The 14935-nt window shown below is 41.1% G+C and overlaps 1 protein-coding gene across 3 annotated transcripts in view; it reads left to right on the top strand.

Moving 5' to 3' along the window:
* Window positions 1–14935, top strand: part of lrp2b (low density lipoprotein receptor-related protein 2b) — a 48556-nt gene that overhangs the window by 29817 nt on the left and 3804 nt on the right. For all 3 annotated transcript variants that reach the window (XM_044179788.1, XM_044179789.1, XM_044179790.1), the window contains 23 exons: window positions 306–601; window positions 1496–2012; window positions 2194–2349; window positions 2752–2922; window positions 3066–3289; window positions 3389–3566; window positions 4794–4990; window positions 5325–5570; window positions 5930–6058; window positions 6298–6417; window positions 6796–6912; window positions 7005–7121; window positions 8099–8236; window positions 8657–8779; window positions 10546–10674; window positions 11263–11394; window positions 11596–11721; window positions 12272–12415; window positions 12545–12710; window positions 12987–13115; window positions 13500–13720; window positions 13925–14107; window positions 14344–14463. In XM_044179788.1, coding sequence (XP_044035723.1) covers window positions 306–601; window positions 1496–2012; window positions 2194–2349; window positions 2752–2922; window positions 3066–3289; window positions 3389–3566; window positions 4794–4990; window positions 5325–5570; window positions 5930–6058; window positions 6298–6417; window positions 6796–6912; window positions 7005–7121; window positions 8099–8236; window positions 8657–8779; window positions 10546–10674; window positions 11263–11394; window positions 11596–11721; window positions 12272–12415; window positions 12545–12710; window positions 12987–13115; window positions 13500–13720; window positions 13925–14107; window positions 14344–14463 — 4079 coding nt within the window. The remainder of the gene's footprint in view (window positions 1–305; window positions 602–1495; window positions 2013–2193; window positions 2350–2751; window positions 2923–3065; window positions 3290–3388; window positions 3567–4793; window positions 4991–5324; window positions 5571–5929; window positions 6059–6297; window positions 6418–6795; window positions 6913–7004; window positions 7122–8098; window positions 8237–8656; window positions 8780–10545; window positions 10675–11262; window positions 11395–11595; window positions 11722–12271; window positions 12416–12544; window positions 12711–12986; window positions 13116–13499; window positions 13721–13924; window positions 14108–14343; window positions 14464–14935) is intronic.

The raw sequence follows: 14935 nt of genomic DNA on the forward strand, positions 1-14935 counted from the left end.
GCATTACCGCCACCAACTGTCACTCTTACGTCACGTGAGAACGTGGTAAGCAGTCCCGCTGCCCAAATCACTGTACCGTGCGAGGCAGCTGGATTCACGTTCAAGTTCACGTGAGAATCAAGCCCTGATTTGCTACATAGCCTGCCCAAAATACATAGCAGAGACACTAAGAGATAGCATCTGTGGTGGAAACGGTATTGCCAAATTTCTACCGGTGGACACATTTCTACAGTCGCATGGTATATGTCATATCACCCAGCCACGGAAACTAATTCTCTTGTCACTGAATTACTCCTCCTCCCCAGCTGTGACCGTGTGAATGACTGTGGGGACGGCAGTGATGAGTTGGGCTGTACCTATGACACATGCAGTAGCAACCAGTTCACCTGCAGTAACGGAGCCTGCATCTCCGCCTCTTTCACCTGCGATGGGGAGAGCGACTGTATGGATGGCTCAGATGAGGCAGACAGCTTGTGCATCACGCCCCAGCCCACCTGTGCTCCCCAGCAGTACCTGTGCAAGTCAAGCGAGTGCATTGACATGAACAAGGTGTGCAACGGACAGAAAGACTGCCAGGACAACAGCGACGAAAAAGGCTGCGGTGAGAGATATGGAAATATGACAATATGGGACAAAACTGATGGACAAAATTGATGGGAATTGATTATAACGGATTATTATAACGGGAATTGATATTTGTGCCATTGATTCAATCCAATATATACCAGTAATAGGATAGAAAACAAACAAAAGCTCAAAATTGTTTTTAAACATCGGAGGTTATATTTTGATTCACTAAATTTCCCTAATTGGAAATTAAGAATAGTGAATAATCTTCTCAGTAGTCTAGTGGAAGAGTAGCATCTCTCTCACACGTCACATCAGGCAGGATATTTGGTTTCAGAAGCCATCACAAATATACAGTTTTATTGTTTTAATTCAGTGGAGACAAACAAAAGGTTTTTTTTTCCAAACCAGTACACATTTTGAGAAGATTATTCCCTATTCTTAAATTCCAATTAGGGAAATTTTGTGAATCAAAATGTTACCTCCGATGTTTAAAAACAATTTTGAGCTTTTGTTTGTTTTCTATCCTATTACTGGTTTATATTGGTTGATATATGAGTTCTCTCAAGCATTATAATATATGAATACATACATTTATTCCACATTTTTGTGTATTTAAGGGCAGCAACTAGTGATTATTTATGTAACATTATAAATGATTGATTAAACATGTAATTGTTCATTTGCTAAAATATCATACATTTGGAAAAATTTCTAACATCTTTGATTTTTTTCTTTTAGTTTCACAACAGTCCAAAACCTGAAGATATTCAAAAAATATTTTGCATTTTTGTTTTATGAATAATTTACTAATCCTAATCTGTGAGAATCTTTTTCAAATCACATTGAGATCTCTCAGTTTAAATATCTATGTCACCTTGTTTTCCTGTTTTTTCTCCACTTCGTCTTCTTTCCTTGTTCTGTTTAGGAGTCAATGAGTGCCACGACCCATCAGTCCACAAGTGTGCCCAGCTCTGCACCGACACTCTCACCAGTTACTACTGCTCCTGCCATCCCGGCTACCGACTCATGCCAGATGGCAAAGCCTGCGAGGACCTCAATGAGTGTTTGAGCACACCTGCCGTCTGCAGCCAGATCTGCGAGAACACTGTTGGCTCGTACCACTGCAAATGTGCCCCGGGGTACATCCGTGAAGCGGATGGACGCACATGTCGTCAGAACAGTGGCATTGCCCCATACCTGTTGTACAGTAATCACTACTACATCCGCAATTTGACCACTGATGGGTCACATTTGAGTGTAGTCCTGCAGGGGCTTTCCAATGTGGTAGCGTTAGATTTTGACCACTATGAGAAGAGGCTATACTGGCTGGACGCAGGGACAGGAAAGATTGAGAGGATGCGTTTCGATGGGACTAACAGGGAGACGCTGGCAGATGATGATATAAGAGGAGCCGAAGGCCTGGCGCTGGACTGGGTGGGCAGGTATGTGAAGAGTTGTTATACCTGTCTTTGTTAATAAATAATTAATTATTTCATAGTTTATTTAACAGTAAGTACCTTAACATATACATTTGTGTGTTTTCCATATTTAATATGGAATCGGTCTGGCTGACCAAAACATGGCTGCAGGGATGTCAGTGAAAACTTTTTGTGTCTGCTGCAGGAAGTTGTACTGGGTGGACAGTTATTATGGCTCTGTTCATGTGATGGAGCTGGATGGGCGCTACCAGAAGAGGCTGCTGTCAGGAAGGTTCACAGATGGAAATGGCACTTATATTCTCAGCCGACCTCGTGCTGTGGCTGTTAACCCTAAATATGGGTACTGACACACACACACTCTCTCTGTCTCTCACACGAACACACACACACACACACACACACACAGAAGCCCTCTATGGCTGACAACAAAACCAGATGTTTACAGTTCATATTTAATATTGAATCTGCTGTCAGAGTTTATTGTAGCTGCAATGGAAATACCTAATAATAGGTATTTACATAGGCTATGTAAGCTTGTGCTGTCAACACTGGTCCAGTTAGGCACAGGAATAGGAAAGGTAATAAAATACTGTATACAACCAGAAATACAACATTAGGTATTACTAGCTGTTTGCTAATTGCTGCTATATATATTGGTAAATATCCACTGAAATTGACTTTTTAATCCTTTGGATTTTTACCATCCCTCCTGTTTCCTTCCTTCCTGTCCTTTTTCCCCCAGATGGCTGTACTGGACCGACTGGGGTGACACAGCATATATCGGCAGAGCTGGCATGGATGGAAGCAATGTCAGTGCCATCATCACAACCAAGCTGGAGTGGCCCAATGCACTGACCATAGACTACACCACCAACAAGATCTTCTTTGCTGATTCCCACCTTAACTTTCTGGAGTGAGATTCAGACATGAGTCCATTTTGAGTTGCCATCAAATATGCGTCAACGGGGCTCTAAATTCCTGAAGCTTACGTTTTTCTGTATAATAGCAGTGAAATGCCTACAATGTGTATTAATCCTCCACTGTATCAACCTTCAGCTTTGCAGACATGGACGGCCAGAACCGACACCGGGCTATCGCTGGTAAACTTCCCCATGTGTTCGCTGTTTCCCTGTTTGAGGACTGGGTCTACTGGACCGACTGGAACACACACACAGTGGAGAAGGCCCACAAGTACACTGGTGAACAGCGCACAGTCATGGGCAACAACACACATCGGCCCTATGACATTCACGTCTACCACCCCTACAGACAGCCTCGCAGTATGTACATTTGACCTGTAGATGCTTTTATTTTTATTATGTCAATGAACTACAGCTCTGAATTTACAATACGTTATTTTTAATCAACTTGTTTCCCAGGTGAAAACCCCTGCTCCTCCCATCATCTAACCTGCAGTCATTTATGTCTGATTGCCCCTGGTGGGCAGCGAGCTTCCTGCCAGTGTCCAGATCACTTCATCGGCCTTGCTTTGGGCTTCAAGATCCAGTGTGTCGCTGACTGCTCCAGCACCCAGTTCCGCTGTGGGGACAATGAGAAGTCAGTCAGATATAAAATCACTTGGGTTCCCATTTCACAGTCCTCATAATTCATCTAGCCAGTCTCACTGTTCTTTCACAGTAAACTTTATCCAAGTCTTTGAAAAATAAGGAGATGGGATTTGGGCTTCATATATTGGGGAATTGTCCATAAAAGCCAGTGAATCTATGGATAAACTGTTGAAAAAAAATGCATGCGTAAATTCACATATAAATATGTGGTTATATAATGCTATACTCCAGTTACATTTAAGACAAACATTTCCAATGTTTCAAAAGTAAGCTATACAGGTCACTTTACAGGCTACTAATTTACTAGTTTATTGCAGATTATGGTGCTACAATTAAGACTAAAGAAAGACATAATTGACAATTTCTCGATAGTTTTCAATTATTTTTAATTATTATAACAATCAATTATTGTGATTATTTATTAGAATTAATCGCAAACAACACACAACTTTGCACACTTTGGATCTTTTTAAGCAAGGCCAGCCATTCTAAATGACTCCTCCTTACTATTACAGCCCATGCTACATGGCCGCATGGTCGCAACGGTCACCGGTTCGATTCCAGCCAGTGACCTTTGTTGCATGTCATACCCCTCTCTCTCTCCCCCTTTCCTGTCTACCTCTTCACCTGTCACTATCAAATAAAGACATAAAATGCCCAAAAAATAATCTTAAAAAAATCAAAAGAAGAATATTGTAGGTTATCTAGATTTACGGGTCAGTCTTGATACATTTGTGTGAAAACAGGAAACAGTTAGGTGCTTAGTTGTGTTAAGTTATGTATTCCAGATCATTTTCTTCATATATGCTTCTGTCGAAATTATCACTGACACTAGTTCATTAATATCTTTTTGCTTTTGGTTTATTTACAACATTCTAATATATTTATAAAAATACACCATATCAGACACCATGTCAGGGATAGAAAGTCCTAGACTTATTTCCATCATTTTCCTTGGTGTTCACACAGTCCACCAGTCCTTATCAAGACAGAGACAGGCATTCAGTGTATGTCACTATGCTATATATTAGAAAATAAGAGATAAAGAACTAGAAATCATATGAACAAACAATTGAAAAAAGCAGACAAGGTAAAAAGTATCAAAAGCATCCAAAAAATCATTAAAGACGGTTGTGAACGGTAGAAAACATCTTGCAGATTAATTTTACATTTATATTCTGTAAAGTAACCTTTTTGTGCTTTCTCTTGTCCTTAGGTGTGTTCCTATATGGTGGAAGTGTGACGGCCAGTCAGATTGCGGTGATGGCTCAGATGAACCTCAAACCTGCCCGTCCCGTTATTGCCCCATTGGCCAGTTCCAGTGTCAAGATGGCAACTGTACCTACCCCGGCCTCATCTGCGACGGCCACTCAGACTGCCCTGACAGTTCAGACGAGGATGCGGCTCTCTGCAGTATGACAATTAACATAGTTACTGTAATTAATTACTGTAATTGTGTAGAAATTCATATAGGAAGCTGAAATTAAAGTTGTTCTACACTTGCAGAATAGAAATTTTAACTGTGATTATTTTAGGTATGGCCAGATTGTTTTTAAAATTTCCCTTTTGTTTGTATTTTGCTCATAAAGTACTGAAGAATACTACATTTACTGGTAAAAATTCAGGCCTTTACCAGGTTTAACCTCAGGTGAAACCCTCACACTTCAGACTTAGTTCAGGCAGATGGTTCAATTTGGACTTACCTCAAATTTTCAAACACTGGTCAAGCTGCAGTCTGTCCCCCTAGGCGACCACCGATGCCAGGGAAACCAGTTTCAGTGTAAAAACAAGAAGTGTATCCCTGTGTCCTGGCACTGCGATGGAGTAAATGACTGTTCAGATGGCAGCGACGAGGATGCAGAGACTTGTTCCCAGAGGACCTGCCGACCGGGACAGTTCCAGTGTGCCAACGGGCGCTGTCTGCCATCAAGCTACGTGTGTGATGCTCAGGACGACTGTGGGGATGGATCTGATGAGCCGTATGAAACCTGCAGTAAGTGGGACATTATGAGATGGCAGTTTTAGTGAATCAAAGCCAGGAAGAAAAAAGAAAATTATACAATACACTACTTAAACTGATGATTTTATCCACATTGGTGGAGGAGAGGGGTATGATGTCTTGTTCAGAGACCATGTCCCATGTCCCAAGAAGAATCTGAGTGAATTAATGATGTTGTATTGGCACAAACTATTTATCTTTTCCCCTCTCATCCTCTTCCTTCTGCTCTAACTCACTGTTTGTTTTGCCTTGTCTCGTTTCTGTCTTCCTTCATTTTTCATCTCGTAACATTTTGTCATTTTCTGTCTCACTCGCCTCTTTCCCATGCCTCATGTCTCTCTTTCTCTGTCCAGTGGGTCCAGACTACAAGTGTGATGAAGACACTGAGTTCTCCTGCAAGACAAACTACCGCTGTATTCCTCAGTGGGCCCGCTGTGACGGCACCAATGACTGCATCGACAACAGCGACGAGCAAGGCTGCGGTCAGTGCTTGTTTGTCAGCAGATGTGATATTATGTGAAGGCAGAGCTGTAACAAAGACTGCACTAGTTGAGAAAAATCTGTGTATTACTATATATGTGTTTCAAAATACTTAAGGAGTTTCTTGAGGATGAACAGAGGTGTAGATTTTTCTGCTAGGGCTCTGTACTGTGTTTGTGTTTCTCATTGACCACATGTTGAATCATCTTTTCATCCGTCCATTTCTGACTTTGTCTTTCAGAGGAGGTGACCTGTGATCCTCTGGGAGATTTCCGATGTGACAACCACCGCTGTGTCCCCATCCGCTGGCAGTGTGATGGCACCAACGACTGTGGTGACGGCTCAGATGAAAGGAACTGCCGTGAGTGTCCTACTCAATATTTGTCAGCTCAATCCATCGCAAACCAGCAAGAGTTGTGTGTTCACCAGGGTTACAAAATGTTATTTTTATTTTCTTCCTCAGTTTCTCCCTGTATTTTGGTTTATGATGGGAGTTGCAAAAAACATTTGCTAATATTTTCCTTAATACTGACCTAACATTGCTGTTTTATTCTTACTCACACTGTATACTGAAAAAACACTGTAGATTTAAATCACTTTTAAAAACGTTTTGTTTGAGCCTGTGTAGTGTGTGTGTGTGTGTGTGTGTGTGTGTGTGTGTGTGTGAACAGTAAGACCTTATTCTGATTTCATACTGAAGATATGTGTGTCTCTCTCTTATGGTGATTGTGGTCTATAGAACCAAGGCCTTGCTCTGAAAGTGAGTTTCGATGTGACAGCGCACAGTGCATCCCTGGAAACTGGGTGTGTGACCATGACAACGACTGCGGGGACAACTCAGATGAACGAGACTGTGGTGAGCAGACGCTGCACACAAACTTACTTCCTTGAAATATTCAACAGTCATAAACAACACACACATGTATTACCATCCTGGCTCTCTTCCAGAGTTGCATACATGCCGTCCAGGTTCTTTCCAGTGTGACTCAGGTCACTGTATCCCCGCTGCTCTGCAGTGTGATGGCCGGCCTGATTGTCAGGACCTGTCAGACGAGACCAGCTGTCGTAAGTAAACTACATGAAAACTAATGGCAATCTGCCTGGTCCCTACAACATTTTAGTGGACTTGTCTTTTGTCTGTTTTTGTTTGTGAGTGTGTATGTATAAGGTATATGCATGTCCCTAGTCCTAAATTATTCAAGTGTAAAGTCTTAAAAGTATGAAAATGTCTATAATACACTACAGTTGGACAAACAGCACAAGCAGTTAAAGAAGCAGACTAGGAGCAGGTTTAACCCAGTTATCTACCACTTATGTAGATGTGAAATTAAAAGTGAACAACTCCCAAAATGTCCATTATAATTGTCCATAACATTGTAAAACTGCATACGGATACAACCACAATGTACTATAGTACGATAAAAACCACAAAGTAGCTTTACAAGACAGCTTGGGTTCAGTCTCTACCAGTTGCTTTTGTTTTCACATCCAAACATTTGATCTAGATGGTATGGTTAAACTGTGGACTTATGGGGTGCTCTGGTGGTCTAGGCTTTAAGCTGTCTACCCTCAACAGCAGTGTTCCCACTTCAAGTCTGGCAAGGGACCTTCGTTGCATGTCATTGCCATTTCTTTTCTCCTATTCATTTCCTGTCATCTCTTTACTGTCCACTATCTAACAAAGGTATAAAATGTCCCCCCAAAAAGACTGTGGACTTTTAAAACCTGCCTGTTGGTATAGTTCCTCTATGCACCCTGTGAATGCCACACCCCAGATCTCAGTTATGTTAACATTTTACTCACCAAATTCTATGAGGAATGATGGCCTAAACTACAGAAATAAGACAAAAGTGTTTATCTAATTACTCCAGTGGCGCTTATTCAGTGTTTAACAGTAGACTGTGGTTGTGCTGGGCAGCTATTGGGTGTCACTGTTTGTAGCTGAAGAAGAGTGACGGAGCTGAAAATCAACAGATCTACTTAAAGTAAAAATGTACAAACAGTTGACATCAGTGATTAACTATTTCTCCCCACCCTGATAGCTACTCGTTACCCAGGAGGCCGTTGGTGCCCTCAGAACCAGTTCCAGTGTGGGAACCGTCTGTGTGTGAGCCAGAGCTGGGTGTGTGATGGCGTTGATGACTGTGGGGACCGCTCTGACGAACAGCTCAGTTTATGCTGTAAGAAACATTATGCTTATCGTATATGTCCTGTGAAAAGTATTATGTCTGTATTTCTCCCTGTGTGATCAACATAATCATTCACCCCGTAAAGCACATTACAATTCTAACCCTAATCCTAACTAATGAACTTAATCCAAGGATTGAGAAAATATTCACAGGATTTTCATGTTAGTAATTTGTCTCATACATAGACAGTTAAATGCAAACAGATATTCTTTCCACTCTTCATGAAACTATAAAGTGACCAAAGAATCTGCTTCCTCCTGGTAAATTTACCTCATTAAGTCAACAAAGATGTAGAGAGAAGACAATCACAGAAGACTTGATAGGCTAACATGACTAATAGTAGCAGTGTGTTTTTAATCATTTATACTCGCAGACGTTGGTCTAAACTCAGATTTGTTTGTGTTTGAGCAGTGAACATTACCTGTGAGATGCCGTCCAGGTTCCGCTGTGCAAACGGCTACTGCATCTACTCCGGCCTGCTGTGCAACCAGAAGGATGACTGTGGAGACGGCAGTGACGAGAAGGAAGAACACTGTATGACTCACACACAACAATCTGTACAGAACATCCTATTTTGAATAGGAACATTGCTCCTTACCCATTGTATAACAGGAACTGTGTATTAACATCCTCACTCTCCAGATCGGTTTCTTAAATCCTCCTGAAATTTCACAGATGTCAAATTTAAAGGTCCAGTGTTGTAGGATTTAGTGGCATCTAGTGGTGAAATTGCAGTTTATAACCATTTGAATGCCGCTCGTCTCACCCTCCCATTCCAAGCGTGTAGGAGAAACTATTGTGACCACGAAACTCGAAAGGCCCTATCTAAATCCAGTGATTGGTTTGTCTGTTCTGGGCTACTGTAGAAACATGGCGGTGCAACATGGCAACCTCCATGGATTCTTATTTTCAGGCGATTATACACTAATGAAAACATACTAATAAATATTATATTCCATTTCTGCCAATAGCTCCTCCTAAATGTTACACACTGGACCTTTAATGAAAGCATTCTGAAGCACTGTTTTACTCTTTCAAAGAAAAGACCAAAGACTGGATCACTGAGCCTTCAGATGTATCAAACAGTTACAGCCGGTGTGGAGGATGACAGTGGTGATTCACTCACCGAAGAGAAGTTTCTGTGATAGTTCACAATTTGCAGGTTCACCTGTGTATCATACATGCTTTTTGTGAGTCAGGTGAATCAACTTTAATGGCCAAGTTTGTTGACACAAACAGTATGACTCTAGTACTCATTAGCTCTCAATAAACTTAAAGACAGAGGACAAATCAAGATAAACAAATAAGTAAACTTGAATATATAGCTATTATAAACAGGCAAGAGCTGCACAACAAACTATTCATACACAGGTCAGATTGTTACTATGACATTATCAAAAAATAGTTAAGATTATCACAAGCTAACACTGCAAACACAAATAAGAGAAGTTTGAGTCAGGTATAGAGGTGTAAACACAGAAACAAGCAGAAATGCAAATATGCAGAGATAAACATAGATATTAGGTATAGACGCACTGTGCCTCTACATAGAATAAATTAGGTTTTGTGTACAGTGCAATACAGTTTTTTATATATTAAAAAATGTTGTGCTTCTTTTCCTTCTTTTTAAACATAGCCATAACCAGATTTCTAATAAGTTCAGGTTCAGCAAATGCACCACTAATCATCAGTTTCTGGGATCGCCAAGGATTAGTCTGAATAACTCTAATGCCTCCTGTACCTTCCTCGCGAAAGCCAGTGAATGGGAAATCCCAGAATTACATCAGTGTGTCTGCACAGGACACAAAGCCTGAAACGTACAAGGGATAAGAAAATAGTCTGTTTTATGTTATTGTTACAAAATCAGCTTAAACATCAATCAGACCAAATTATTTTGAGAGGGGATTAAATAGATGGTCGACATTGGCTGGTTCATCTAAATCTGTCTAAATTTGTTGTTAGGGACCTGTTGAGAGGAACCTGTGGAGAAGCCTTCAATTGAATAAGTAATTAGTGGAAATAGTGATTGTCATGTTAGAATATGAAAGTATGTGCCTACATTTGGTATTTGACTATGTGGGATGCTCAGGGTTTTTTGTGTAGGCAGTCATTTCCATTTTTTCTTTTCATTTTTTGTGGTATTTTGACAGTTGGGTAGTGAAGAGCTACACTGTAGAGAAAGCTCTGAATTCAATTTTAGACTAGTGGAGGTGGACATGTTTCTATAGACGGGTTGTATACCCACTCAACCTTCCCTGCGTACTTGTGTTGATGACTCATTCTGACTGTGTCCTTCTCAGGCCGTGAGCCCACGCTGCCCCCCTGCACACTGGAAGAGTTTAAATGCATCAATGGACTCTGTGTGGCCCTGCCATACGTATGTGACCACAACGACAACTGTGGGGACCGCACTGATGAATTGGGCTGCAGTGAGTAGCACAACAAAACACTCATTCACTTATTGTTGACTTCCATCCATCTATTTTCAGCCGCTTATGACTTCATAATTATGAGAACTAATCTTGTAATTATGATGTATGCATCTCACAATTACGAGATACAAATCTTGTTATTACCAGAAAACTGTATTAAAAAAAAAGATTGCATTTTGAGATAATTTTCTCATAATGATGACAGATGGATAAGGATGTCATGATTATGGGATCTTTTTCTTTTTTCTCTAACCTGGTAGCTCTTGCTTTTTCCATATAAACATCATCTCAGAGCAGAATATCCCAGTTAAAGCCAAACTCTGATAATGAGACAGAGAACTGCTCTGTCCATGGCCATTACACCACAGGTGGACAGAAATATCCTGTTGGTTGATTTATTTATGGATGCATGAAGGTACAGTGATAAAGGTGCAGGGAATCATTGTGACCAAATACCTGGATTATGGTCAGTAGCTGAATTACAAAGCCATTGTTTGATTTCATCAAAAGTAAGTAGGTCTTAAATTAGAGACGAAAGCTGTTTTAAATGTGTCGGAAAACGTGCTCTGTGTTGTATTGCTCCAGATTTTGGCCACGATCGCAACTGTGAGGAGAAGCTGTGCCAGCACGAGTGCACCAACCTGAACGGCACCGGCTTCATATGCTCCTGCAGACCCGGATACAGAGTGGACCCAGACAGCACCTACACCTGCCTGGGTACACACACTCTTGGGGGGCTCTCAGAGCACTCCACCTTTTCTTTCACTCCCACACAAACGACTGCACATGGATGAACACAAAATGAATATTTAATAAACTTACTAACTAAAGATCTGGTGGGTAAAATACCCACCTTACCAAAAGTGGACTTCTCTTTCCTTATGAACTCTTTCTCACAATCTCTTTTCGCTCTTCCAGACATCAATGAGTGTGAGGTGTATGACACCTGTCCTCAGGTCTGTAAGAACACCAAGGGTGGCTACGACTGTGAATGTGCCCCCGGCTACCGGAAAGTGGGCAACGGCAACATGTGCGAGGCTGAGGGTGAGAACAATCTTTTTATGATCTTTCAGTGCAACATAAAAAGTGTGACAAAATTAATACAGATCAAGCTGACTTGACGTCTTACTAAAATAAATTATCTTGACTCAACTTAGATACATACATATACAATGTATTTCTGATTTATTAATGATGTGATGATAAATGTAGTTAGCAGTTAGCAGCAACCAACAAGAATGTAGTTTTGTGACATAAAAGAAATTCTTGATGGCCTACCTAATTTCATCACCACAATGCAGGCCTCATGTTTACTTTGCATTAGTAACTTTACAAAGTACGGTTATAATATGTGGCTTCTTTGTAGAATGTTGCAAAATACAGAATGTGTATTAAATAAAAAGAAAAATAAAGATCTTATTGGTAGAGAGACTACTCAAAAAATTCTCAGTTGTGGTCCAACCTGTCAGTGTGTTGATCTTTGAATGTCTCTGAACAGAAAGACTGAACATACTGTTTTCTCATTGGTTGCCAGTCGTTGTAGTTATAAGAATGCCAAAAACAGGTCAAGTGTGAATGTTTATGTCTCCCTCAGGAGCGACTCCCCTGCTGCTTCTACCAGAGAACATTCGTATCCGGAGGTTCAACCTGCAGACGGAGGCTTACCACGACTTCCTCCAAGAAGAGGAGCATGTTATGGCTCTGGACTACGACTGGGATCACAACCACACCGGATTCAGTAGGTCACACACAGATAAATACTAGATACTGCAAGACAGACAGAAGACAACTGGGTCCACACAAAATACAGTAATGACAAATCGTAAATCGGAGGAACTTGTTTGATGATGTCCTGGTGTTTTGTCAGGTATGTTGTACTTCACTGTAGCCAGTAAGGACTCTGTACCAGGTGCCATTAAGAGAGCATACATACCTTCAGTGGATGATGGCAGCAACAACATCGGTGCTGCTGTTGACCTCGGCATCAAATACATCACCAGACCAGACGGCATCGCTGTGGACTGGGTGGGCAGGTGCGTTTGAAATGACATTTCTGAACTTACCTGATTACATTCCTTCAGTACTCTGATGCCTTGAGCTTGATCATTAGTTTATCAGTTAAAACTCTTTTGTCATTTACATAAATGTGATGCAAAAAACCCTTCAATCAAATCTACAAATGAAGAGTCTTTGTCAGGTGAAGCACTTATACTGATTGGGTACTATGTTTAAGAGAAGCTGATTGATAAAGAATCTTATTTTCAGAAACAAATATACAGCTTCTTCTTTTGTAATTCTTCTGCTTGTAGGAACCTTTACTGGGCAGACTCGAGGGTGAAGAGGTTAGAGGTGGCCATGTTGGATGGACGCTACAGGAAGCACCTAGTCAAGACTGAGCTGGGCCACCCGTCTGCTGTGGCCGTCAACCCACGACTGGGGTGAGACAGACAGGGCTACCACAACTAACTTTAAGGAACTCTCTTACAAATTGAAGTGAATAGGGGAAGGCAGTTAATATAGTTTTGTGTCACTATTTTGCTTAAATTGTACATTTTACACCTGGTTTAATATGTTGGAAATGATTTGCTAATAGGATTGTGGTTCACTTGAAACATTTGTGGAATTTTTATGAAATAAAAACATATGGCAGACATGTTTGTATTTTTCTCCTCCCGTGGAAATTCTCTGTTAGAGAAATTTACATTCACTCTACAGCAGAAATGACAGCGAATCTAGCTGTTATGTCATGGAAAACCTAAAAGGAAGGCACTCTAAACTACCATATCTCAGAGCCCACAAGTCTAATCTCTATGTTTCTGCAGGATGTTGTACTGGGCAGATCGTGGAGATGCAGCCAAGATCGAGTGTTCTTGGCTGGACGGTCAGAAGAGGAAAGTCCTAGTGGCCGATGGTCTGGGTTGGCCCACTGGCCTGTCAATCGACTTCACCAACGGTGACAGAATCTACTGGTCTGACTCCAAGGAAAGCCGCATAGAGTCTGTCCTGCCTTCAGGAGAGGACCGTAGAACTGCAGTCTACATAGGTGAGGATTAGGAAGGACAGTAATCCAAGAGGCCTGAGATTAGATGATAAATGTGAGCTTGTAAATTAATCTTTTATTGAGAGGAGAACATGTTCATATGTGAGCTTAGTTTTCCATCCATCCATCCATATTTCATACATTTGGTATCTATTTCCATCATTGGGGCTCAGTTAAACTGTTCACATTCTGTTGCACCTCATCTAGATGTGAGAAACCCCTTCAGTGTGAGTGTGTTCGAGGACCATGTTTATTGGAGTACTCAGGAGAAAGGCGAGGTGTTCCGGCAGGACAAGTTTGGCCGCGGAGCCAAGACCAAGCTGCTGACTGTCGGACCCTGGCTGACCCAGGTCTCTGTGTACCAGCAGCAGAGATACAACTCCATAGCCAGTAAGCTTCACACTCACCCACAGTACATATTCACACAAACACATTAACACATACTGTACTGTCCATATCGATAAAGAACGGAGAAAGCAAAGTCAAAGATGTCAAACTCAAAAAAACTCAAACCAAAAACACGTTTCCAGTCTTTTCTGATGACCAGTTTAAGTTGACGACTTCAAACCTAGTAAACAGTAAAATATGTAAGTCATGAATCAAAACACCTTTCCTTGTGTCTGCAGTGAAGAATCCATGTAAGGGAACCTGCAGCCACCTGTGCTTGCTCCGGCCGGGAGGTTACACCTGCACCTGCCCCGAGGGCACCAGCTTCATCCCTGGGAGTAACACTGAATGTGATGCTGGTAAGAAAATAAACAATTTATTTTCCACAGTATGTATCGTAAAAACATGGGGCATGTATTGAAGTTGCAGAAATTAATCTATGACCTTAATTGCAGCAATAATGATACAACTTTTTCTCCTGTCTCTTTGCATGATCTTGGACTGCAACACAACAATAAATTCACACTGACACTATAGATGTCAGTGAAGCTAATGAGGGCAGAGATTCAATAGAATCAAGAAATGCCTAGTAGGAAGTAACAGGAAGCAAAATACCATAAGAATAATAAATGCTTTGTCATTCAGTATGTTTGGCTTGAGAGGGAGGATATTCCTTTCTCTTGGCTGGGAAAGTGTGGGGAGTGTAGAGAGAGAGGTTTTTCTTTTTCAAAGTCATAAATCTGTAGTATACCTAAAATTATATTACATCCCTATTGACGTCCCAATTATATTAATTGTTCTGCCATAGGGCAGTAAAAGTTCCTTCCAATG

This window comes from Siniperca chuatsi, linkage group LG20, assembly GCF_020085105.1.
Source record: "Siniperca chuatsi isolate FFG_IHB_CAS linkage group LG20, ASM2008510v1, whole genome shotgun sequence".
NCBI classification, from domain to species: Eukaryota; Metazoa; Chordata; class Actinopteri; order Centrarchiformes; family Sinipercidae; genus Siniperca; species Siniperca chuatsi.